Source organism: Rhynchophorus ferrugineus, unplaced genomic scaffold (assembly GCF_030347505.1).
Source record: "Rhynchophorus ferrugineus isolate W39M unplaced genomic scaffold, kcgeb_rfMv2 rfM5, whole genome shotgun sequence".
In the NCBI taxonomy this organism is placed as follows: domain Eukaryota; kingdom Metazoa; phylum Arthropoda; class Insecta; order Coleoptera; family Curculionidae; genus Rhynchophorus; species Rhynchophorus ferrugineus.
This window is the reverse complement of record NW_027472584.1, coordinates 21,536,499-21,558,725: the sequence shown is the minus strand read 5'-3', so window position 1 is coordinate 21,558,725 and position 22,227 is coordinate 21,536,499. Positions and strand designations below refer to the sequence as shown.

At 30.6% G+C, this 22,227-nt stretch overlaps 3 protein-coding genes across 15 annotated transcripts; 1 reads left to right on the top strand and 2 right to left on the bottom strand.

The window, feature by feature from the left end:
- Positions 1–119: 119 nt before the first annotated feature.
- HDAC6 (Histone deacetylase 6) lies at positions 120–8,658 on the bottom strand. 6 transcript variants are annotated; one of them, XM_076404800.1, is made up of 16 exons: positions 8,359–8,658; positions 5,602–5,704; positions 5,442–5,518; positions 5,343–5,382; positions 4,903–5,129; positions 4,655–4,835; positions 4,325–4,596; positions 4,073–4,265; positions 3,864–3,923; positions 3,435–3,736; positions 3,241–3,377; positions 3,013–3,185; positions 1,755–2,086; positions 1,505–1,700; positions 890–1,016; positions 120–831 (listed from the first exon to the last, which is right to left on the bottom strand). In XM_076404800.1, the coding sequence occupies exons 3-16, from the start codon at positions 5,459–5,461 to the stop codon at positions 500–502; spliced, it is 2,592 nt and encodes an 863-aa protein (XP_076260915.1). In that variant the 5' UTR covers positions 5,462–5,518; positions 5,602–5,704; positions 8,359–8,658; the 3' UTR covers positions 120–499. The 6 variants fall into 6 exon arrangements, with proteins under 6 accessions (XP_076260915.1, XP_076260916.1, XP_076260918.1 ...); XM_076404801.1 differs by lacking the exon at positions 3,864–3,923 and adding an exon at positions 3,952–4,011 and having other exon boundaries at positions 8,359–8,655; XM_076404803.1 differs by lacking the exon at positions 3,864–3,923 and adding an exon at positions 3,952–4,011 and having other exon boundaries at positions 5,578–5,704; positions 8,359–8,639.
- Lgr4 (Leucine-rich repeat-containing G protein-coupled receptor 4) lies at positions 6,069–10,082 on the top strand. 7 transcript variants are annotated; one of them, XM_076404809.1, is made up of 16 exons: positions 6,151–6,384; positions 6,697–6,804; positions 6,855–6,935; positions 6,993–7,101; positions 7,157–7,225; positions 7,279–7,350; positions 7,405–7,548; positions 7,602–7,673; positions 7,726–7,797; positions 7,865–7,936; positions 7,990–8,133; positions 8,187–8,326; positions 8,950–9,111; positions 9,163–9,459; positions 9,508–9,828; positions 9,883–10,082. In XM_076404809.1, the coding sequence occupies exons 1-16, from the start codon at positions 6,297–6,299 to the stop codon at positions 10,065–10,067; spliced, it is 2,136 nt and encodes a 711-aa protein (XP_076260924.1). In that variant the 5' UTR covers positions 6,151–6,296; the 3' UTR covers positions 10,068–10,082. The 7 variants fall into 7 exon arrangements, with proteins under 7 accessions (XP_076260923.1, XP_076260928.1, XP_076260924.1 ...); XM_076404808.1 differs by having other exon boundaries at positions 6,069–6,384; positions 6,885–6,935; positions 8,950–9,459; XM_076404806.1 differs by having other exon boundaries at positions 8,950–9,459.
- An 81-nt stretch (positions 10,083–10,163) lies between these two features.
- On the bottom strand, positions 10,164–20,923 carry LOC143196876 (putative receptor-type tyrosine-protein phosphatase mosPTP-1). Of its 2 annotated transcripts, none has more exons than XM_076404798.1 (11): positions 20,375–20,923; positions 20,040–20,317; positions 19,739–19,980; positions 17,224–17,543; positions 16,888–17,099; positions 16,494–16,637; positions 16,271–16,440; positions 15,777–16,074; positions 15,154–15,719; positions 13,610–14,061; positions 10,164–12,377 (listed from the first exon to the last, which is right to left on the bottom strand). In XM_076404798.1, the coding sequence occupies exons 1-11, from the start codon at positions 20,715–20,717 to the stop codon at positions 12,340–12,342; spliced, it is 3,063 nt and encodes a 1,020-aa protein (XP_076260913.1). In that variant the 5' UTR covers positions 20,718–20,923; the 3' UTR covers positions 10,164–12,339. The 2 variants fall into 2 exon arrangements, with proteins under 2 accessions (XP_076260913.1, XP_076260914.1); XM_076404799.1 differs by having other exon boundaries at positions 16,512–16,637; positions 20,375–20,918.
- Between the last annotated feature and the right edge of the window lie 1,304 nt (positions 20,924–22,227).

The following is a 22,227-nucleotide window of genomic DNA, read 5'->3' as shown; positions in this document are numbered from 1 at the left end:
TCTTTGGCGCGATGATTCGCTCAAACACGCAAAATAATTCTCCCCAGTGGTCTATAGAGGTAGGTACAGACATACACATTGATTTTGAAGGGATTCTGATAATAGTTAAATAAAACATATTTGATAGAACACACATTTTTAGAACATTTTATTAATAAAAGAATATCACTGAATAAGGAATGTCTACGTTAAAAAAATAGATTATCACTAGAAGTGAAATATACTATGAGTACTTTATGAACAGCTGCCCTTAAGTAATAAAATAAAACTATTTAAAAAAAACAGCAACATACTAGGAAAAACATAATTCCTTAATATAAAAGTAAAAAATGCCTTCACATCGTCTTTGGTATTAGTATTAAGCAAATGATAACTAGTATCACAGCTTTAGTAGGAAGTTAAGACATAATTTGTACGAAACAACTAGCCTATTAATTAAGTACGGTTAATTTTTATCAGTAACGAACAACATAACGAGTTATATTAATACTGAAAATATTTATACAGTCATATCATCAATACTCTTGACGATATCCTCTAGGTCAGATATATCGCGCATAGTTGGGTCGCAGGATTTATTTACTTCGAGTATGCCCCAAAGTGGTTTAGCCCTGCTGAGTACGTTCTGGATAGTCTTTTTAGTTTCTTCGCTCACATCTTCTAACACAGGCATGGGTAAGGGATGGCCTAACAGTGCCCGTGCACAATTCACCATCGACAAGGAGGTGGTTTCAAAATTGTATCCTCCTTCTAAAGCAAGAATCATTGGCGCAACGGGTTTCAACATGTTGACCATATGCCCGAAAGTTTCAGGGGATACCTTGTAATTTCCTATTAGGAAAATTGAAGTAAATATAGATATAACAAAAAAAAAACATTAAAATAATACCTAATGGATCGTTTATGCCGGCATCAAATCCAGCCGAAACTATGATGAGTTCAGGATTGTACGAATAGCTTAATGGTAGAACAAGCTTCATCCACGTAAACAGGTAGTCAGAATTACCCATCTTATCCTAAATTTTGAAACAATTTTAGTAAGTTAATTTGTAGTTGCTAGTTGCCTGTTTCATATTAATACGCAAACCTTGCATCGCGTGTCGTGCTTGAAATACTTTAAGCTCACAGACATCAGACCGTAATGACGGGTACAGATTCGTTACAGTATTCGGTTCAAGTTGACGCGGCGCATCCACCAAAACCATGGGTGACAGGCTAATTCGGTTACATTTTCCCTTTATTTTTATCAATGTGCCCATTCAGCTCGAACCAAATCTTAGATCTATACCCACCATAACACTGTCAAAGTCTCGGGACCACACACAGAGTAATCAAGAAAATAAAAAAATATTTCTACAATATATTGATTAGATTTGATATGATATGTAAAGTTATGAAAATTGGGCACCATCTTAAAGAAGCGAAAACTTTATACGTTCTTCAATAAACTGACACAGAGCAAAAATTATTTACCCAAGCAAATTAATTAAAAACAAAAACTTACGTTGTTAAAAGGTATGTTAATATTGTATCCGTAACCAGGACCAGATCCAATGTATGTATAATTGCCTGTTTTATCTTTTGGGAAATATTTACCATCGTCATAACGATGCATAGATATATACATTACATTTTTACTCTTGTAAGTTAGTTCTTGGGTACCATCTCCATGGTGGACATCGAAATCTACAATGAGGATCCTGAAAAGTAAAATATTTTAGAGACCACTACGATTTGTGTTTTATAACACCTACTTTTTATAGTGACAGTTCTTCGCTATGAAACTAGTTGCTACTACAACATTATTTATCAAACAAAATCCTCCAGCTTCACCTTCTTTAGCGTGGTGACCCGGAGGTCTAATAATAGCGATGCCATGAGTAATCTCATTTAAGTTAATCTTTTGAGCTAAATAACATATGGTACAAATAGAGTACCGGCAAACATCTCTCGAACTCAAGCAAACATAGATATCAGGTTTCTTTGGTAAATTATCATAATCTATGTCCAGTAAGTAACTACTATCATGTACTTGCAATATATGACCTTCCACCTCATACCATATAGTCGGGCGATTATTTTTTAACTAAAATAAATTAAACTTTGGTAATAATCAAATATAAAATACAGTCCCATCCAATAAAACAGCTAATGCATGTCATAAAAATTTATGACCTCTCAATATTGCAGCATTAACTTAAAATTGTGGTTTACAACGTTTAACGGTTTGTATCACTAATTATTAACATATTCACTAATGTTGTGAAGAGTTTTGTAGACATTTGACAACAGGGCCAATCAGTGCTATCACAAATTGAATTTTATAGATTGGTGTGGCTACATATTCCGACGCATCAGAGAGCATTCTGTCTCTTTTTAACTACGATAAAATGAGCCCTCCGAATTTTTAAGCAATTTTACCTTTCTATAAACTGCAATTGGTAATGTATTCGAGGTTATCTATGACGTACATTGGCTATTTATTATTTTGTTACTATTGTTATCTTAGTGTTACTATTTTGTTTATATAATACCGTTGATTCAACAAGTCACTACTTTTAAAATAAGTACCCTACGTATTTTTATCGAAATCGAACAAATTTAAAAAAATGTTGACGTTTCATCGGAAATCGTGCAGAAACTATTCGAATTTGGAAATTAAACTACTAGAGACGAATTAAAATTACTTGAAATATTCCGATTCTTGAATTTTAGCAGAAACATCGCAATTCAGAAAATCATCAAAGGCTAGATTTTAGCCGATTAAGGTATAACCGATACTCACAAATTATGTTATTAAAACTGAAAGCAGCCTGTCCACTGGATCAAAGAAATTATTAATGACTGGTTTAACATGTGAGGACTGACGTGTTTATAAGGTTTTCGTTTTAATTAGAGTAAGAAATCGAATAATATCCCATTTTCCTGTTAAAATATAATAATAGTTTCAAAATAAATTAAATCAGTGTCTTTATCTCTATAAATATCTTTAAAGTATATATCATCACTTACCGGTAACTCAAAATGACACATCCGATCAAGCAAGTCGAAGTCTCTGAATTTCTTCAAGATATCATCCAAACGACCTTGGACTTCCTGCGTGGGGCAAGTTACAATGGGTTGATGAAGAGGCGACTCTTCATTAACCATGTAACCAATTACAGTTTCATTCAGATTGTAACGATCTGTAACAAAACGAAGTTCAAATAAAACGTTTCTACAAAGCAAATTATTTCGAACCTTCTTTAAAGTACCTGATGCAGGCATCAACCAACTTTTGCTGACTGAAATTCAAACATGAATAGTATCCTTTTGTCGGGAATGGCGGTCGCTCTCGGACACCAATATACCTTTTAACGACAAGATGCTGATTATATCTGTAACAAAATATTTTAGACTTATACACCCAAAATAGGTAAGAATTAAAATACAACCTATCGAATGCGTGGATGTTATCAATTGGGAGCAAAGGATCCAATTGGAAACATTTCCAATAAGGACGTAAAACAAATTTCACGTCATTTATGGTTGAAATTACAGCCGGATTGATATGAGTTGTATATTCTAGTGGATGAGGAGGATCTCCTAAAAGGGCCCTCACAGTTCGCAGACCAGCATCAGCCAAGCTGGTTATGCAATAACCACCCTCTAAGATGACACAGATCTTTCCTCCGGCAACACCACTTAAAGCAGTGATGACGTGTCCATAAAAAGCTGGTGTAACGTACATGTTACCCTACAATGTACTTTTATAATTATATGGTATAAAAAAGCAAATGAATGAATGAATGAAACGATGAAATAAATGACCTATGGATATGAATTATATGCAAATGAATAAATTCATTTCAAATATTTCATACCTTTTGGTCCCCCATACAGCTGTCAAAGCCAGAAGAGACCAAAATTATGTCAGGATTGAACTAGAAAAAAAAAGACAAAAATTATTACCTCTGGACAGCCCATACAGCCATCATATCCTGCAGATACAAGAATAATGGATGGATTATACTAAAATAGACAACACACCATATATTAACAAAGACTATTAACACAAAATATAAAAACTCACCTCATACGCTAAAGGTAATAGTATGTTGGTAATAATAGCTAAATAATCATAGTCACGAAGTCTTACGTCATTAAGCGGAACATTAACATTGTAACCTGTTCCTTCATTATCACCGATACAATCAAAATTGCTTTCCTTTAAATTAGGCCAAAATGTTCCATGCTCATAACGATGGATAGAAAAGTACAATACCCTGGAATAAAAATTATTTAATAACAAAAATTATCAAAAAAATTTACCTTGTATTATTACCGGTCTGATTCATAAAACATATGTTGGGTGCCCTGTCCATGATGAACATCATAGTCAACGATGAGTATCTTCTCAGCTAAGTTATACTTCAGAAGATAATTAGCTGCAATTGCAACATTGTTAAATAGACAATATCCATTTGGATTGTCTGGTAATGCGTGGTGGCCCGGAGGACGGATATTGGCGAAACCATTCTGGAATACACCTTCAGCAATGAACTTGGACATAGTTACCGCCATTTTGGCAGCGTTAACAGCACATTCAAATGATTCCTGAAATATAAGTTCAAGCTTTAGAGATACATATCAGTATTTCAAGTCTGAATATTACCTCTCCATTATAATAAATACTATCATACATTTGAGCTTCATTTTCATTAGCATTAGCACATAGTCTTCTAACTAGCTCAATACCATATCGATGATGAGCAAGAGAAAGCAATTCATCATCATCGATATCAATGAAGTGGGACTCATCGATAATATCCAATCTGCCTATTATTGGTTGAATTCTGATACATAGAAAATATATAGAAAAAAATAATATACAAATAAATATATGTTGTTAAAAAAACTTACGCGTCGTGAATAGCCACTGCTCTTACAGAGTTTTCTGGGAAGTTTGGGTCCCATGGAGAGAAATGTTCCATGCTGGGAATATATCCATAAGCAGTAGATTTCTTAAAAACCATTTGAAAATCATAAGTGGGTTTATACGGGTCTTCTAAAGCAGTCCCTTGTATTTTATCGGGTTCAGTTTTTGACGCTTTTGCTTCACGCTTCTCTTTGATAAATTGTCGCAAATTCTGAAATAAAAATAAAAAATCATCCGAAACCAAATCAATTTGAATACAATATTTTGAAATAGTAATTTAAAAAACTTATCTGGGTAATTAGTCATTACATTTTCGAAAATGTAATCATGTATTTCGCTACTAATTTTTAAAAGTTATTAATATAAAAAATATTTATAAAATTGTTAGGTTAAGTTTTAAAGAATGAAAAAATATCCTACTTACCCTTTTAGGAACTGCCCCCATCTTGGTCATTTTCTCGATCCTAAATTAAATTTACATATATTTGTTATTTAATAATTTTTAAGAAAAATAAATACTCACTGCTCTTCTTTTCTCTCCATTGTTGAAGTATTGGATAATATTCTGTTGTAACAGATAATTTTTATCAGAAAATTTATCTAAAAAAAACAAGATGGTGATCACACAAAAAGAAGCGGTTTAAAATAAAAGGACATACATACTTGTATGCTAATTAACTCACCCACACGAAACGCGAAAATAGGACGACGTACTGCGCATGTTTCGCTTTTATAGGGTTTGATAGTCTCCCCACTCTTTTACAAAGCAGCGAGGGCGCGGGAATTCTGCGGACCAATAAAATTGCTTTATTTGTAAGGGTAGTATTATATTATAATTTAATTTGTAGTTAAATATAATAATGTAAAATTTAAAATAACGGTTTTTATAACTTTTAAAATCAAAATAATTTTTAATTAAATCACTTTTTCAACTTTTTTTAAATAATAACGAGTAGAAATTGATAAATTAATATTACATATATATCTTTTTTTTAATATACCTCTTTTTAAATAAAACATTAAATTTCCTTATAAGAACGTTTTTATTATCCTAAAAATAATATCTTAGAGATATTAAAAACACATTTTGTTAACAAGACATGCCTATTATGATACATATGAACTATAAAAGTTCAATCGAAACGATCGATTAAGCGCTACTACACTAAAAATCTACTACACGCTAAAAAGTGTGTGAAAGGATGCTGTGTATGTTTCAATATTCTAATTCTAATTAAGAGGGGTGAAATCAAAGAAAACTAACTAAATATATTTTCATTTATGATGCTATAAAATCAGATATCGCACAGCTATATATATAGTAGAGTAGTTATATACAATACATTTAATCTGAAATTGGGCCTGAAAAAGACTGAACATGTCTAAATGGAAAGATAATGGTGTTATAGTAATAGTGATTGTTAGTGCTATTATTTTTTCCGCAATTGTATTTATTTATAGTATCGGTAAGAATTATTTTTTATTTATGACTTGGACACATACAAACAAATAACGGTTATTGTTTATAAATTATTACTATTTTAATAAAAAGGTTCATAAAATACCTTTGTTGTTCAAATGACAGGATAAAGAGCTTATAAATTACATATATTTCTAATATTACCAGGTGTTCTTATGTAAAATTATTTGATATAAATACTAAATTACTCCTATAGTTCATGCTTTGTGAGATATATTAAACATTGCTATTATTAACAATAAAAATGTTATATATATTATTGTATATCATGAATATAATAGTTAAATATATTTTAAAGATATTACAGGCAATAAGGATTGCTGTTACCATGAAATTTGCCCAACTATAGTAGATACATGTTACGTTAATATTTCATCATACTACACAAATGGGGTAGTTTTATGCGGTAAGTACATTTTTTGTCATATAATTCCAAAATCACATAATTGATTTTAGCTTACTTATATAATAACAAATATTTGATAGATGGTATTTTAAACAATGGAACAAGTCTTCAAAAAAATGAAACTGAATGTGGTAAGCTAAATGGATATAGATATTTACTATCGCTCTTTCTTTAATCAAGTTTTGTAGATATACAGCAAAATGATCATGATTGTTATTATGGATATTGTACCAAATCATGTGAAGACAGAACTTTCTTTGACAATCCACAAAATATCCCTGGGAATGTTACGTCACTGTACGTATTTTCCCAAGAAATATTTAACTTTTATTTACTCTTTTTAAATTTTTAGGTGTCTTCAAAATAAAAACATATCCATATTAACAAATCAATCATTAAGCAACTACAATTTAAACATGCTGTGGGTGAATCAATATTATATTAAGAACATATTAATATGTTCTCTGTTTTTAGATTTCTTGGTATGAATACAATTTCTCACATAGAACCTAATACCTTCAAACAACAAGAATATTTGTCAGTCTTGTATGTTGGTCCAACGTTTACTAATGCAAAAATGATTAATATATTTTTTTAAAGGTTCTTATTAAGAAATCGATTAACAACACTGGAATCTGGTGTATTTAATGGGTTAAGAAATTTAAGATGGTTGCATTTAAATTACAACAGCTTATCCAGAATCAATTTGGCAGAATTCACGACTTTAATTGAAATTAAATGGCTGTATAATATTTTAATATTACCGCGTATATGTTTATATATATTTATATTTTTAGGGATTTATCTAATAACGACATTGAGTATTATGGCACAGGAAAATTTCCTTATCTACCTAGTCTGTTGGAATTGTTCGTAAAATAATAAAATGTACATATCTTGTAAATAATTTATTTATTTTAGGTTTTTGAATAACAACAGAATTACAATTATAAAGAATTACACATTTTCTAATCTTATGAATCTAAATTTATTGTAAGTATTTATTAAATTATTTGAGTAAATAAAAAATTGTTGATTAATTAACACTGTTGACTTTTAGAAATTTAAGATATAATAATATAAAAGAAATAGAAGAAGGATCATTCACATATTTGGGTAAATTAAGACAGCTGTAAGTTATCGCCTTCACTTGTAATTATATGTTATTAAGTTTACAAATTTTAGTGATTTATATGGGAATCAGATAATAGTTTTGGATGCCAATTTGTTCAGTAATCAGAGACATTTAATAAATATGTTCTTGGGTAAAAACCCGCTTGAAAATATACAAAATTCTCTGTTTAAGAACATGCATCAGTTACAAATATTGTAAGTCTTTATAAATGCCACATATATATTAATGTTTTTATAATTTTTTTTAGGAACTTGGAAGATGTAGAAATCCCAAATATTAACAATGCTATGTTTGAAAACTTGTTAAATTTGGAGATAGTTTATTTTATGTATTACAGATATTGCCGTTTTATACCTTGGGTTACAATATGTAAACCACCTTCAGATGGTACATATGTTAATGATATAATAAGCACTTACCCTCGATCATTTTCATGAATATCTCGTTTATTTCCTTATTATTTATTGCACTAATTTAACACATTCACATATATGTTTTTCTTTGACAATTATATTCTTACTAGACCTTGCTGAAATTTTCCTAATTTCCATTAGATGTACTGTCTTTAATATGATGCAGTTTGTCGTTATTTTGCCATTTTATAGTGTTTATCAGTGATAAATGAGAATATATTTAAAAACTATAAATTTTTACAAGAAATAACCTCATTAAACTTTTTGGTTATCTATTCTACAAATTCTTAAAACAGCTGCTTTTCTGTCAAGTGTAATGTACATGCGTACTGATTATGCCTTCTTGAACCAATCAACTTCACCAATAATTTTAAAAATTCATATATATATATATACAAATATATATATATATATATTTCTTAATATTAATATTGCCTTTTTCTATGATATTGCCTATAATATATTTATTTCCGTCCTTGTTATTGGTGATTTATGTGATAATATTTATGGGTTTTCTACTTTCTCATATCTACTTCAGATATTTCTTCATCATGAAATTAATTATTTAACAATATTTAATTAACCGGTATTTTGCAGGTATTTCATCTAACGATCGACTACTTTTCAAACCAATTTTTAGATACTCCAATTGGATTATGTGTTTTTTCTCTTTAACAGGAAATACATTAGTTTTGTTTAGTAGACATTTATTCAGAGACAAAAATAAAACTCTTAGTATAGCTCTGAAAAATCTTGCAGGTAAAATCACTATCATAAAATTAATATACGTAAGTTTGGACTTTTTTTTAGTTAGTGATGGTCTTATGGGTATTTATCTTATAATAATTGGTTACCATGATTTGATATTTCGTGATAATTATAATTCCATTCATTTGGAATGGGTATCTTCTTGGAGATGTACTCTTACAGGAATGTTAGCGATGATATCTCAAGAAGTTACGGTGTTGCTTTTAGTATTTATGTCCCTTGATAGACTATTTGTTATAACATCTTCCCTGAAGAAAGATAGAATATTGAATGTGAAAGATACATGGAAAGTTATTTTCTCTATATGGTGTTTTGGAATAATCCTTTCTGCTACACCAGGTAATTACACATTTTTATAAATGGGATGTTTTTAATGTTTTTCTACAGTTATAGCTCTTTTATCGACGACTCGGTTTTATGGTGTAAATAGTTTATGTTTGCCCTTATTTATTGATGACCCCTATTTCATAGGATGGGAATATTCGGCCATAATATTCTTTGGAATAAACGCTCCTAGTTTAATTATTATCATCATATGCTATTGTATAATGTTCAAGAGTATTAAAACTACTCGTAATAATACATCAATGCCACTAAAAAGTTCTGAATTTGCAGTTAGATTTTTTCTTATTATTTTGACGAATATTATGTGTTGGTTACCAATAATAATTGCAAAAATAGTTGTTTATTTCGAAGTGGAGATCACAGGTATTTATAATATATAGGAGTCACATTTTACATTCTAGTTGTTTTAAATTATAGACCATGTCTATGGGTGGTTAGCTGTGTTTATTTTACCTATAAATTCGTCATTGAATCCTATTTTATATACATTCACCACAAGGAAATATCGCCGACGTTTACTAAATGTACCAGCATTTTTGAAAACAATAAAAACAAAGGAATCAAACATGAAGGAAATTTTTTATATTAAGATGAAAAAATAAACATGTTTCCAAAAATATTTGTGGTTTATTTGCAAAACTTGCACGTTGTGTGTTCCTTAAATGTTTTTGGGGTTAAGATAAAAACCAATTATATTATTACTGTTTATATATTTGTTTATTCACTTTATTTGTATTTTGAATACATTTATTTGAATTTCACAAGTTCATACAATTAGAACTATTCATATATATTTATATATATACACATACAATTTCATAAAAGTTAAAAATCAATCAATGAGTTGCCTGTGTTCTAAAATAAATAAAAAAATCTGTTTCTCGCAATCACTCAAATATGTTACTTGAATGGTGGTGGGAAGAAGATTTTTGAGATTCAACTTTCAGCCTTTTTAAATACGATCCGATTTCAACATACTGATTTGAAATTTTTTGAACATAAAGATAAAGAATAAGTCCCAGTAGTACAAGAAACGTAACAGATAAATATTATTGCGGGCAGAATACTGAATATTTTAAAAATCACTGGACGGATCTAAAATCGATGATGTAAAATAAATTTAATCGCGATAGCTTGAGACACTGAATTTGAAACTATAGTGTGGGACTACTTATAGCGAATATCTAAGTATTTTGCCCGGAATATTATGGTGAGCAAAATACATACGCAAACTAAATTTTTGGTCCGAATAACATCTATAATTATATATATAAAAATTGCAATTGTAAATTTTAACTTAGTATATAAATAAATTATCGGAAAGTCTTACATTACTATACAGATATATTTTTTCAAATATTCTAATTTCTAAAAGTTGGTTAGCTAAACTGTGATAATACAGAACTCTTAAAACAACCTTTCATAATTTATTAACATCATATAAATAAACCTCTCTACACAATATCATATAAATTTTCTATTAAACTTTGCAACATTCCCTCTTAAAAAAGGTTTATTTCAATCGCCCTGTATATAAGAGTTTAGGTATTTATAACTATAACACCATTACTGTGTCTATATGTCATATCGCTTTAAAATCCGTATAAAAACGACATGATTTTTAAAGCAGTGAATAAAATGCAAAAAATTAACCGAATGTCTGTGATGTTACCTTAGTATAAATAAAGGTATGCTGAAATTAACTCTATTAGTGAAGAGGCGCAGTTATATTACGAATGTGTAGTGTTTCTATAAAGTGTAATATATATCTGCATTGGCCTCAGTTAAACATTGAAACTCGTCTAATCTAAACATTTATAATTTCTAATGTTCCGGCATACTTTCATATAAATACTAATGATTCATTTTTCGAAATTGGCCTAAGATGTTTGAATGAATTCTGAATATCAGTTTGGTCTCTGATTGTCTTATATTACCTTTAAAGTCGATACCATTGTATAATGAACTGATGATACGAAAAATGATATTAGTATTTATTCAATCTAAGTTACTATTGCTACATAAAGTAAGCCTTGTCCTTGTTTATATACAGTCAAGTTTACTGTGAAGTACTTAAGACCTACTGGAAAAATAAAGGAGTTAATTGTTGGTGTGTGTCTTTTGGTATTAAAAGACTAATTTTTAATTCAATGTATGTCATTAAAATAAATTTACGCAAAAGGGAAATCGAAAAGCTTTAAGAAACAATAGCAACATCAGAGTGTATGTGGTACCCTGTATTCATCATAAATGACCAAAATAACGTTAAATTAAACACCCTGCATAGAGTCTACAGTTTATTACTGAAAGTTCCATGCTAAGCATAAAACTAAACTATGCCGCAAGCGGTGATCAAAAATTCAAGGCAAAGTAATGTTTCCATGACTAGCATTTTGCAGCAATTTTGTTTTGATAATGAAAATATATACACAACACTAAAAATATACACCGTACGAGACCACTTGTTTGTTGCAACGTCTCAGTTTAAATGCAACGTATTTTCTGTTGATACAACAGATTACAGAATATTTTAAAATTCTAGCTAAAAGTTAACACTATGATTTGACACAAATATGTTTAAAACTATTAAAAATACGCAGTCTAAAAGAAATAAAAGAAAGTCCAAAGCATATTTTAAATATTAGAAGTTAATATGCAAAAAGCACCCATATATTAAATAATAATAAATATAGCACCTCTACTGGTTAAAAAAAGAAAAGAATATATATAACGTGTTATTTTCTTGGGCAAAGGACGACATATTTAAAATATGCTTTGTATGAAGATATTATTACGATTAATAAGCAACCATCTGTCTTCTGTCGAAATCCAATGTGGAATTATTTACTACATTAATGATAATCACAAAAATACTTATAATATACCCCTCAGATTTTCTAATAATGGTACAGCTGAAAAATAAAATTAAAATATAACAGTAAAGGATTTTATAGTAATTCCAAGCTCATACATATACACAAAAATTGTGACCCAATAAAATATCATAATTGCAAAAGCTAGTAAGAGAACCCAATGAAATAATTTTCCAAACACAATAAAAAGGTTTCAATAGCTACAAGGGACATAATAAACCGAATAAATAGTAAACCAATAGTGGAGATTATACTTTCTATCTATTCTACAGTAACAATTATTCTTTAAATGCTATAAGGGGCGTGCGATTGTAGATTTGACGAGCAAAGAACAACATAGAGGGCAGTTCCGATTATCAAATCTAAAATACACGCTTGAAGCAAATGGTACACAGATGCAAATTTCTTGTTACGCCCTTTTCCATTTATTCGAGATTATATCAACAATATGTCCGTAACTTAAGACCAAACAGGAGATTCTCAATGATAAAATTGTATTTACAACACTTTCAAAACAAAGAAAAGCAAACAGAAATATATTTCTCCACCATTCACCGAAAATGACAAGCCTGTGCATAAACTCGGAAGGTTGATTTATAGTTTATGAAAACAATGCGATTTGCATGCCCGTGTAACACCAGCTTAAATGAGTTAAATCTTACATAGCACAAGTTAATACACATAATTCAAACTGTTATCAAGCTGCTCTTTTTTTAGTGACAATACATTCTTTGTCAAGCATCAGGCAGCTTAACATTAACAATTCATCAATGTAAATAACGTTGGTTATTTTGCAGGTTGTAAGACATGTGGGACAAAAAACCAATATACGATTTAACGCTTTGACCGTATCACGAGGAACTAAATAAACTCATTATTAATCGATTTTTTGGCTTTTCTTAGGAACTCACCGTCAATACTAACAATTCGATGTTAATTACCTAAACATTTCGTTGTGAGTAAGCATTTTCCTCAAATGCATAAAATCGTATATTTAGGCCAAACTGATCCCGTAAAAAGATAAAAGATTAAACATATTTGCTACACATAAATGACATCAAGCCCGTTGGTGGCATTACACATATCATTCAGTACAAGAAACACATAGATTTAAATTGACATATCCATTTAATTTACACAAGCTACTTCGATTTCCATTGTTTAAATTAATATCTCTAAATATTACTTTTAGATAGGCAAAATAGTTTGTGTAAATTATTATAGTGATGTTAATGAAAGAGTTCATATAACTGCACCCTCAGATTCCATACCTTCAGGTGGGACTCTCTCGAACTCGTTTTTCGTTTCGTGTAGCGCCGGAATGGGAAGTACCGGTTCTGATACCGTCGGTCTTTCAGCGTTGGGTTCTTCGACGCAAGGGAATCCGTCTGGTGATCTAGAGCAGCTCGGTTGTGATTCGGAACAATTGGATAGTTTCGCTGAACAATTAGAGCCGGAAATACGATTTTTCGATATACCATTTGCTAGCAGGCTAATGGTATACATATCAGGAGGGACGTCATCCATATATGTTTCCACCTCAGAGCAAATCGTCTCGACGCAAAGATGTAACTTCATGTAATCATCTACTGATAGCCATAAACCCGGTCTTTTGTTGTGATACAATTTAGCATACATGTATATGTCAGCCTTGTGTTCATATGCCAAATGTTTTTTCACTGTTAATAGAGTACAGAATGTAGCTGCTTCAGTACCACCAAATCTGCGAAAGATAAAGATAAATAAATAAAAAAATCTAAGGCGCACAAAGAGAAAGTTTATATTTCTTTACTTTATTGTGTCAACGCAATGAATACGAGGGCATGTCAATTGATAACCTAGTTTTTGTTAAATCCAGTTGCCACAAAGCGTACCACGAATTTTACAAAAGGCGTGAGCTAGGCGACCTGCCACTGAAATGATACTCTTCTTTCAAAATAACACATGGGCTGAAAAGTCCCGGGCATAACAAAGCTTGACTTTATTCAACAACATAATCTCCATCAAGAGCGACACAATGATTCGAGCGCCGCTGTGATATTTCAATACGACTTTTGTAGAACGATTTATCCTCTGTCTCAAAAATTTGTTACGGTTAAACATGACCAAACATTACTCAGAATCATCAACACGTTCATGTTTTTGGTCAACAGTGAACGAATGCGGCACCCACTTTGAACAGAGCTTTCTCATAGTCAAATCGTCATGTAATATAAAGCCAGCACGTTCTTTTTATATCTTTACGACGTTAGCTAACTCTCGCAACTTCACTTTCCGATCATTCTATACGATTTTGTGGATTTGTTTCTGATGGGGCGGAGCCTTTATAACACTTTTCAAGATATTGTTTCGCTTGAACGGAATTTTTCCCATTAAGAAGCAGTGTAAAATTATTGATTCATTGTTTTGAAAATAATAAAAGTGATGTCATTTTTAGCACTAACTCACAAACTTATGAGTAGAATATTGCGAAAAAGCGGTAAATGCAATAAAACTACCGCCATCTATGTGTTAAGCCCGGGACTTCTCAGCTCACGTGCTAGGTCAAAAAATTTGACGAGTCACTGAAAAAATGAAAGCTCGTACCATCTAAGTAATAAAAATGGTAGAAAACTTGAATAGTGGCTTATAGGATGAAGCTCATTTTTATCTTAATGGACGCAAATAAAAACTACCGCCATTGGAGTGCAACGAATGCGAAATATAAACATCAGAAATAACTTAATTCATTTAAAGTGACAGGTTCTTGGATTAAAAGAACCTCGCGTTCCGCTAAATACAAACTTTCTTTTGCAATACCTTTCAGTATATTTACCTGTCTATAACACAAATTGGTCCTTGTCCCTGTCTTTGTAAACCAAAAATGTAGTTAGGTAAATCATACATATTTTTAATGCTCGAGACTCCCTGATGTGGCCAATTTAAACTCTGAACAAACTTTACTTTGATTTCATAATCGTCTTGAACCGATTTCAATAGGAATTCCCTCACGGTAAAGGATGTAGATCTAGTGACGCTAATTTGCTTGCACGTATAGACATCCGTCTCAATAATCTCATCGCCTTCAGGCCAGAAAGTATCAAATTCCTCACCATCAATTACACTTAACATTACAATGAGTTGACAGGCATGGTCCCAGCACATTTTCCAGAAATCTTCGCGAACCAAGGGATGTTGGGTAACAATGAATTCCCGTAAACTATGGAAACCGGGCAGCCAACTGGCGTTTATATAATCGGAACCGTCTTCACCGGGTCTAGGTGTTAAATGTACCCGCGAACTCTCAATCGGGACCAGTACAGCGCATCGATTTTTCTTTTGGTTAACTGGTTTATTAGCAGACACCAAGTTAAAGTCTCGGGGTTTAAACTTTACGACTTGCTGCAAATTGATTAACATTGATATGATATATATAAATAATAAGGTGTCATATCAAACCTGGAATTGTTCGATGAGAGGTCTCCAAACATTTTCAGTTTCAGCTCGGCAATCTGGATTCTGTAAAACTTCAACATATCTTGAAAATTGATCACGCTCTATATCAGTTTCACCACCCTCAATAGCTTCAACCAACGCATCATGGATAAATATATATTGTTCTTCAGTCTGAACCAGGAAATTTCTTTGAGCCCTAATATGTTTTAGGAAACCGAAAATATTCACTTCCCCACGCGCTTTAATTTGTTTTAACATGGCATCCAACACAATATATGTCCCAGTTCTACCCACTCCAGCACTAAAAATATGTTTATCATTGTAACAACTATGTAAGAGGTGGGCTCGAAAAAATAACGGGAACATAACAAAAAATGAAAAAAACACCAAGAGTATTAAAATGTTTTCCAACACAACAAGAACACAACCCGCCAAATTTCAAATTTCCCATTACTTTTTGAATATACCTCCTACAGAAAAATTTTCAATTAGCATACCTGCAATGAACTACGATAGGTCCACTGTCAGATGGATTAGCAGCCGAAGACTTTTTAACAAAACTTATAACCGGTAACGGATGATCTGGAGTTCCATGATCTGGCCAGTTAGTGTAATGATATTGGTAAACAGTTTTTTCCATTAGTGATGCATCTTTCACCCTCTTAACCTACAATAAGAACCAGTGAGAAAAATAATCGATATGAAACAATCGCATTTTACATTTTCAGGTTTGCTTACCCTGGTATGCCTGATCACCAAGGTCCTTATGGTATAAGTAGCCATGACATCTTCCTTTACTAGTTTCACTTCTATCACGCCATACATTTCAGAGCCTTCCTTTGGCCAGTACATATCACATTTCCTCTAAAATCACCAAAAAAAATGTAAGTGTTTAACAACTGAAAACTCAACAAAAATTAAATAAGAACGAAGGATGGGTCGTTAGAGAGGTGCAAAAAAGTGAAAACAAAAAAATATATAAACATATTAGTAAAAACAAAAGCCCTACGAAATTTACCTAGAAATAATGAGCTTTGAAATTTCTGGAAACCTGTTAAAAACAAAAGAATGGGATTGCTTAATAAAAGGTGATGTAGTATAACCTGATCCTTACCCTTCCTCTCTCAACCAAATTGGTAATCATAACAATAATAGTCACTCTCTGTTCCCATATCATTCGCCAAAAACAATCAAATGTCGATGGTAAAGGCCCTTGAGTGCCAATATATGCCCTATTTACTTGAAATCCATCGATATAATTAGCATTTATGTAAGTGGAAACCTTTTGTCCTGGCATTGGTAATAACTGTACACGAGAATGATCATCTGCAGAAATAGAAACATTAGTTGAATATTAATAATGTTCGAAACTAACGCTGAATATGTATGTCTTTAGTTTCGTCATACTAAACGATATTTATTTTTGATAACTTAAGGTTAATGGACTTACAGGCAATAATGTTGAGATATCGATTCTTAGGTTTGTTTTCTGGATGCTGAGAGTTCTCAGAGCTATTTCCTTCGTTAGTAGGGTCGTTTTGTATCGAATCATATTCTTTACTAAAACCGATATCACCATCAGCATGCAGTTTCTGTACATGTTCCGGAAATCTGGCAACTTCTATTGGACCACTGTAATCTCTTCTTCTGTCATCGTCAGGATTTTCAGGATCAGGCTCATTTTTTAGTGGCGGTCTATTATTCCAGTCTAAAGGCGCAGGTGTGCACTGTGTATTATCCAGGTAGTAATATGGTGCTTGTAGGAATCTCCTGGAAAGATGGCGTTTGGAAATAACTTGTTAACGGTTACTACGGTAAACCGTTATACGTGTAGTACAATAATGTACGAACCAAAACGTAAGAATTTCAATTTATTTTGAATTAAATTTTTGGAAGGAATTACATGAAAATTTACATTATTAATTTTTAGAACCGATGATGTTTTAAATACCACTTTCGGTTTTCCAATTTTATTGAAATAATTTATAAATAATGTAATATGCATATCATCGTTATATTCTTTATATACTGAAAAACGGAAAGTGATTGCTCCAGTAGTGTTTTATATAACCATGTTTCTCTATGGGATCACTTTTTAATATTTGGCAGTTTATATATTGTTACATACTTCTGAATTATAGAAAAACTAAGTTATATATTTTAGTAATACATGAAGTAAAACGTGTGGTCGTGTTTACAGTGTGTGTTCCTTCATAGATAAATAGTTTAATGTAAAAAATATGGCGCAATTAAAAATATATTATTGCTTTTATGAATCTAGAGAAGCTATTAACTAAAATAACTAAGTAACAGTTATGTGAAATGTGTTCATGAATAATAGAGTTTGTCCATTGTTGTTTTGTACCTACCCGTTTTTATAAACAGGGTGTTTTCCTTACCCGAACCTATAGCCTAAATAATATGCAGGGTATTCTTATTCTACTTAAAAATATAATTACATAAATAAATTCAATTGTTTATCAGTCTTTTCAGTTTCTTTCAAAATATGTTTTTTTTGTATACTGTACATTCACAAAAAATTATTATTCGAAGATAAACATCATTTAATCAAGCTAAACAATATTATTTAAAGCTGATTTATATATATATACACACAGGCAAATTAGATGACTTATACTATGATAGGGATGTCTGTTATGTGGTCATGATTTGCATGCACATTATTAAATTGAGCCTCATTAATAGTCGATGAGTGATCGACATTATTAATGTGTGTGTTATCATTAATTGAACACCCTGTATATTGTCTAGTTCTATGGCGGGATTTGCAGAAAGCCCTGCTGTGTGAAAAAAACTGAGTTAGGTCTGAACGAAATCATATTTAAATAAAAGCATGTTAGGTAAACCCATCTTGGAATAGAAAGATAATTTGTATTCATATAAGTGATTCACTTAGGATACAATTATTAATAGGTTATTTTATTAATAAATATGAATTACTCCTTAATAATTTCAAAATACGTAAAAGATTACCTTAGCATCATGTTCCCAAAATTATATTTTGATAAAGAAAAGAAAGATATTAAACACAGTACAATTGAATGTAGATAAATAATTAATCTGTTGTTTATATTATAGAAATAAATCCTTGACAAAAAGTTTAACAAAAGGTTTAAAAAACCTCATTCTATGATTAATTCTGTTTTATCTTGTGGTTTATAGTAATTAGTATAGATTAATTTATAGTTATAGATTATTATATTTATAGATGGGTTATCCTAAGAAAGATTAATTCTTTAGCAATTCATTAAAATCTTGATATACAATGCTAAAGAATTAAAAGTTGTTAAAATGTTCAAGTAGGACGCTTTTTAAACAATTGTATAAATATAACAAATATACCATAAAACGCAATTAAAATAAATATATATCGTATCAAATTTGTGTCAACTTGAACATCTTTAACATTTAATAAACTCGATATTTATCAATAAAAACAAGAGACCATAAATAATATTAATAACTCACCTATTATCACACATATTAATATCAACTTGGTGAAAAAATAAGACTCAAGATTGAAAAATATAGTTATTATTATTTACATTATCCTCATTTGTCGTATCATTTGATGTCTGATAAAGTTAACATTTAAGATAACAGTTTAAAAGTGGAAATAAGTTGTACTAATAAATATCATAACAATATAAAACTACTATATCATAATATAAATAATGTATTGCTTGATTGGTTACTACAAATAAGGAATATTAATATTTCAGCATAATTTATGATAATTGAAGATCACAAAGAATTACGAAGCCTGCATTAAAATGAAATATATAATTGTTTTCTAAGAAAAATTAAGACCTTGACTTTAAAAAAATTATGGTCTCTCATTTGATTGTTACTATTATGAGCTAGATAGAAAAGTTGTATCTTTATCTAATATATTTAATATTTATGACTATATATTAATAAATATCCCAAACAATTTGACTCACTTCCATATTAAGTATCCTCCACCTCCCAAAAGTAGTACACCAATAGCACACATGAAGCCTGCGATAATTCCAGCCCACAGTTCTGTTAGTGGTTCTGATGGCACATAGCATCCTTCAGACACAAATACACGTACAAATTGTGACTTTTCACCAATAACTAAATGACCGGTTCTATTGCTTTTGGAACCAGCATAAACTTGAATATCATAATGGGTATCAGGAGTTACATTTTTAATAACATGCTAAAATAGTTACAATAAATAATACATTTTAAATTTTAAAATACTATATGATGTCTTACTGTGATTGATTCATAACGTTTCTCCGCTGACATTTCAGTTTGGTTTAAAGCTATGCCATTTTCATATGTATCAATATAATACATATCCAGTGTATCCGGAATTCTCTCAGGTCTATCAAATTTAACAGTAATTGAGTTGTTGTATTCACATGAGACATTCCGTATTATAGGTGGGCTTGGACCCATGATATCAGTTCTTCCTACAATAGGCTCGGAGATATTTCCTTCATGTTTTGCTGAGAATGCTTTTACAGTTATAGAATATTGGGTATCTGGTTCTGAAAACGGCAGATTGTCTCACTATTATTTAAATGAATATATATAAAATAACTTACTTAGTTCATTTAATACATAAGTCTTAACAGATTCCTTTGGATTGGTTGTGTCTTTTCTAATGTCAGTAAAATTACCATGTGTAAAGTATATTCGGTATCCCATTAGTTCTCCATTCGGCTTTTCGGGACTGTGCCATTGTAAAGTTAATGAAGTGTCGGTAGTATCGTTAATTCTTAGATTTGTAGGATTACTTGGAGCTAAAATATCAACATTAGGTGTGTCATTGTCCCTTCGAGAATCTAGATATTCTGTCCCAATAGTCGTAAATTCACTTAAAGTATGTTCCTGTGTTGATACTACACCGCAAATAATGGCTAAAATATAAACAAGAGCATTGCCCATCCTAGACAAATAGTCTAGCTAAAACTGTTAGTTTAAAATGGTTTACTCATAATCGTTATATTTTACGTCGAAAAGGCATTGTTGGTTTAGAGATTTGCGATTGAATACAAATGAGCTAATAGAATTCGCGAAACTAGAAAAAATAACACAAACTTATTCTCTCCCGAGCACCACCCATCGACAACCGCGAAAGGGGAACGCGGGGCAAATTGTCAATTTAGCGAAACCGGTGCTGCCAGATTTCGATAGTCCGAGTTAGAAATGAGCGGGAAATATCGAATTTCAGAATCGAACTTTTATAATGTCGATTAATAGAGTAATTGTACATAGAATTTTTTTTATTTAAAGTTATGTACATTCATTTGCATACATATGCAAAAACGTATATTTGTAAAAATTATTTATATATATACAATAAATATGTACGGGTAATGCAGATACTTATTTATTTAACTCGCTAAGATTCAATCTTTTTGCATTACCTTCATTATATTAATATTATCCTCTGCGACTATAAATGTTGATTGCAATAAACATGTCCTGTTAAAAAGAGGTCAATAATCTTAATTGTAATTAAGAAAATTGACAACGTTGTAGTTTAGGCATATGTAGCGCATACTCCTCTTCGTTCGAGAAGAGTTTATGCATTTTCCATGCGCATACATTGTTGTCAATGTGTACAATTTAATACTGTTTTCCTGGCATTTAAAAATTACATTTTTCTATTACTTGCATTAATAAAATTATGGTAAATAATTAAATATAGTAGTTTATTACTCCACATTTTGTTTTATTTTTTATTGGCGACTAATAGTTTTTTTAAGTAAGAAAAAACAGCAACTATTATTTTGATTGTTTATTTTTCATCTTAAGGACTACAAAAAAGGGATGGGAATATATGTGAACGATGAAGTTTACCTAAAGTCTTATATTTTGTAGTTGAGAAATGTACGTCCTAAAATAATAACAGGGTACAAATATCATCCTAGGGGGGTTTAAGCACATTTTTCAAGATTATTACTTTAAAACAAACATAATTTTGCTTGTGTCGTACTTTTGACATTGATAAATATACATAAATGGTTGGCATAGGTTTCCGTTTTCAATTTTAAAATATTCATTATGAGAATACAGTACAATCAAAAACAATGTCAAAAATAAATAACCATTCTAGGTATAAATCTTTTGAGTTGGAAATTTTGGCACCGCAACGATTGGAAAGGATAGGAAACAAAGTAAAGAGATCGATAATTTAAGTTTTCTCGATGATGACAACTTGGAATTAGCTTTACTGGAAGTTACGACACAAAAGAAATGTTATTAAAAGTTTTTCTAAAATAATTGGGTTTTCTTGAATAGAAAAATACAAAAAAACTTTTGTTTAGAAATAGATCTATGATATAGACTTTTTATATGAATGATATGAATACCTTTTATGATAAGATGTTACAAAATGTATATAGTTTATTTTTGTTTTATTATTAATATATAACAATAAAACTTATAAAAC

Bases quoted from the DNA above. Each gene is read 5' to 3' on its own strand.
- LOC143196876 (XM_076404798.1), bottom strand. From the start codon at position 20,717: ATGGGCAATGCTCTTGTTTATATTTTAGCCATTATTTGCGGTGTAGTA. The intron at 20,318-20,374 runs GTAAGTTATTTT...TGCCGTTTTCAG, and splicing joins TTATGTATTAAATGAACTAA to AACCAGATACCCAATATTCT. The intron at 12,378-13,609 runs GTATGGAATCTG...TTTATTTTTCAG, and splicing joins CGAGAGAGTCCCACCTGAAG to CTGTACCATTATTAGAAAAT.
- HDAC6 (XM_076404800.1), bottom strand. From the start codon at position 5,461: ATGGAGAGAAAAGAAGAGCA. The intron at 5,383-5,441 runs GTGAGTATTTAT...AATTTAATTTAG, and splicing joins ATGGAGAGAAAAGAAGAGCA to GATCGAGAAAATGACCAAGA. The intron at 4,266-4,324 runs GTAATAATACAA...TTTTTATTCCAG, and splicing joins ATGTTTTATGAATCAGACCG to GGTATTGTACTTTTCTATCC.
- Lgr4 (XM_076404806.1), top strand. From the start codon at position 6,297: ATGTCTAAATGGAAAGATAATGGTGTTATAGTAATAGTGATTGTTAGT. The intron at 6,385-6,696 runs GTAAGAATTATT...TATATTTTAAAG, and splicing joins TGTATTTATTTATAGTATCG to ATATTACAGGCAATAAGGAT. The intron at 9,460-9,507 runs GTAATTACACAT...GTTTTTCTACAG, and splicing joins AATCCTTTCTGCTACACCAG to TTATAGCTCTTTTATCGACG.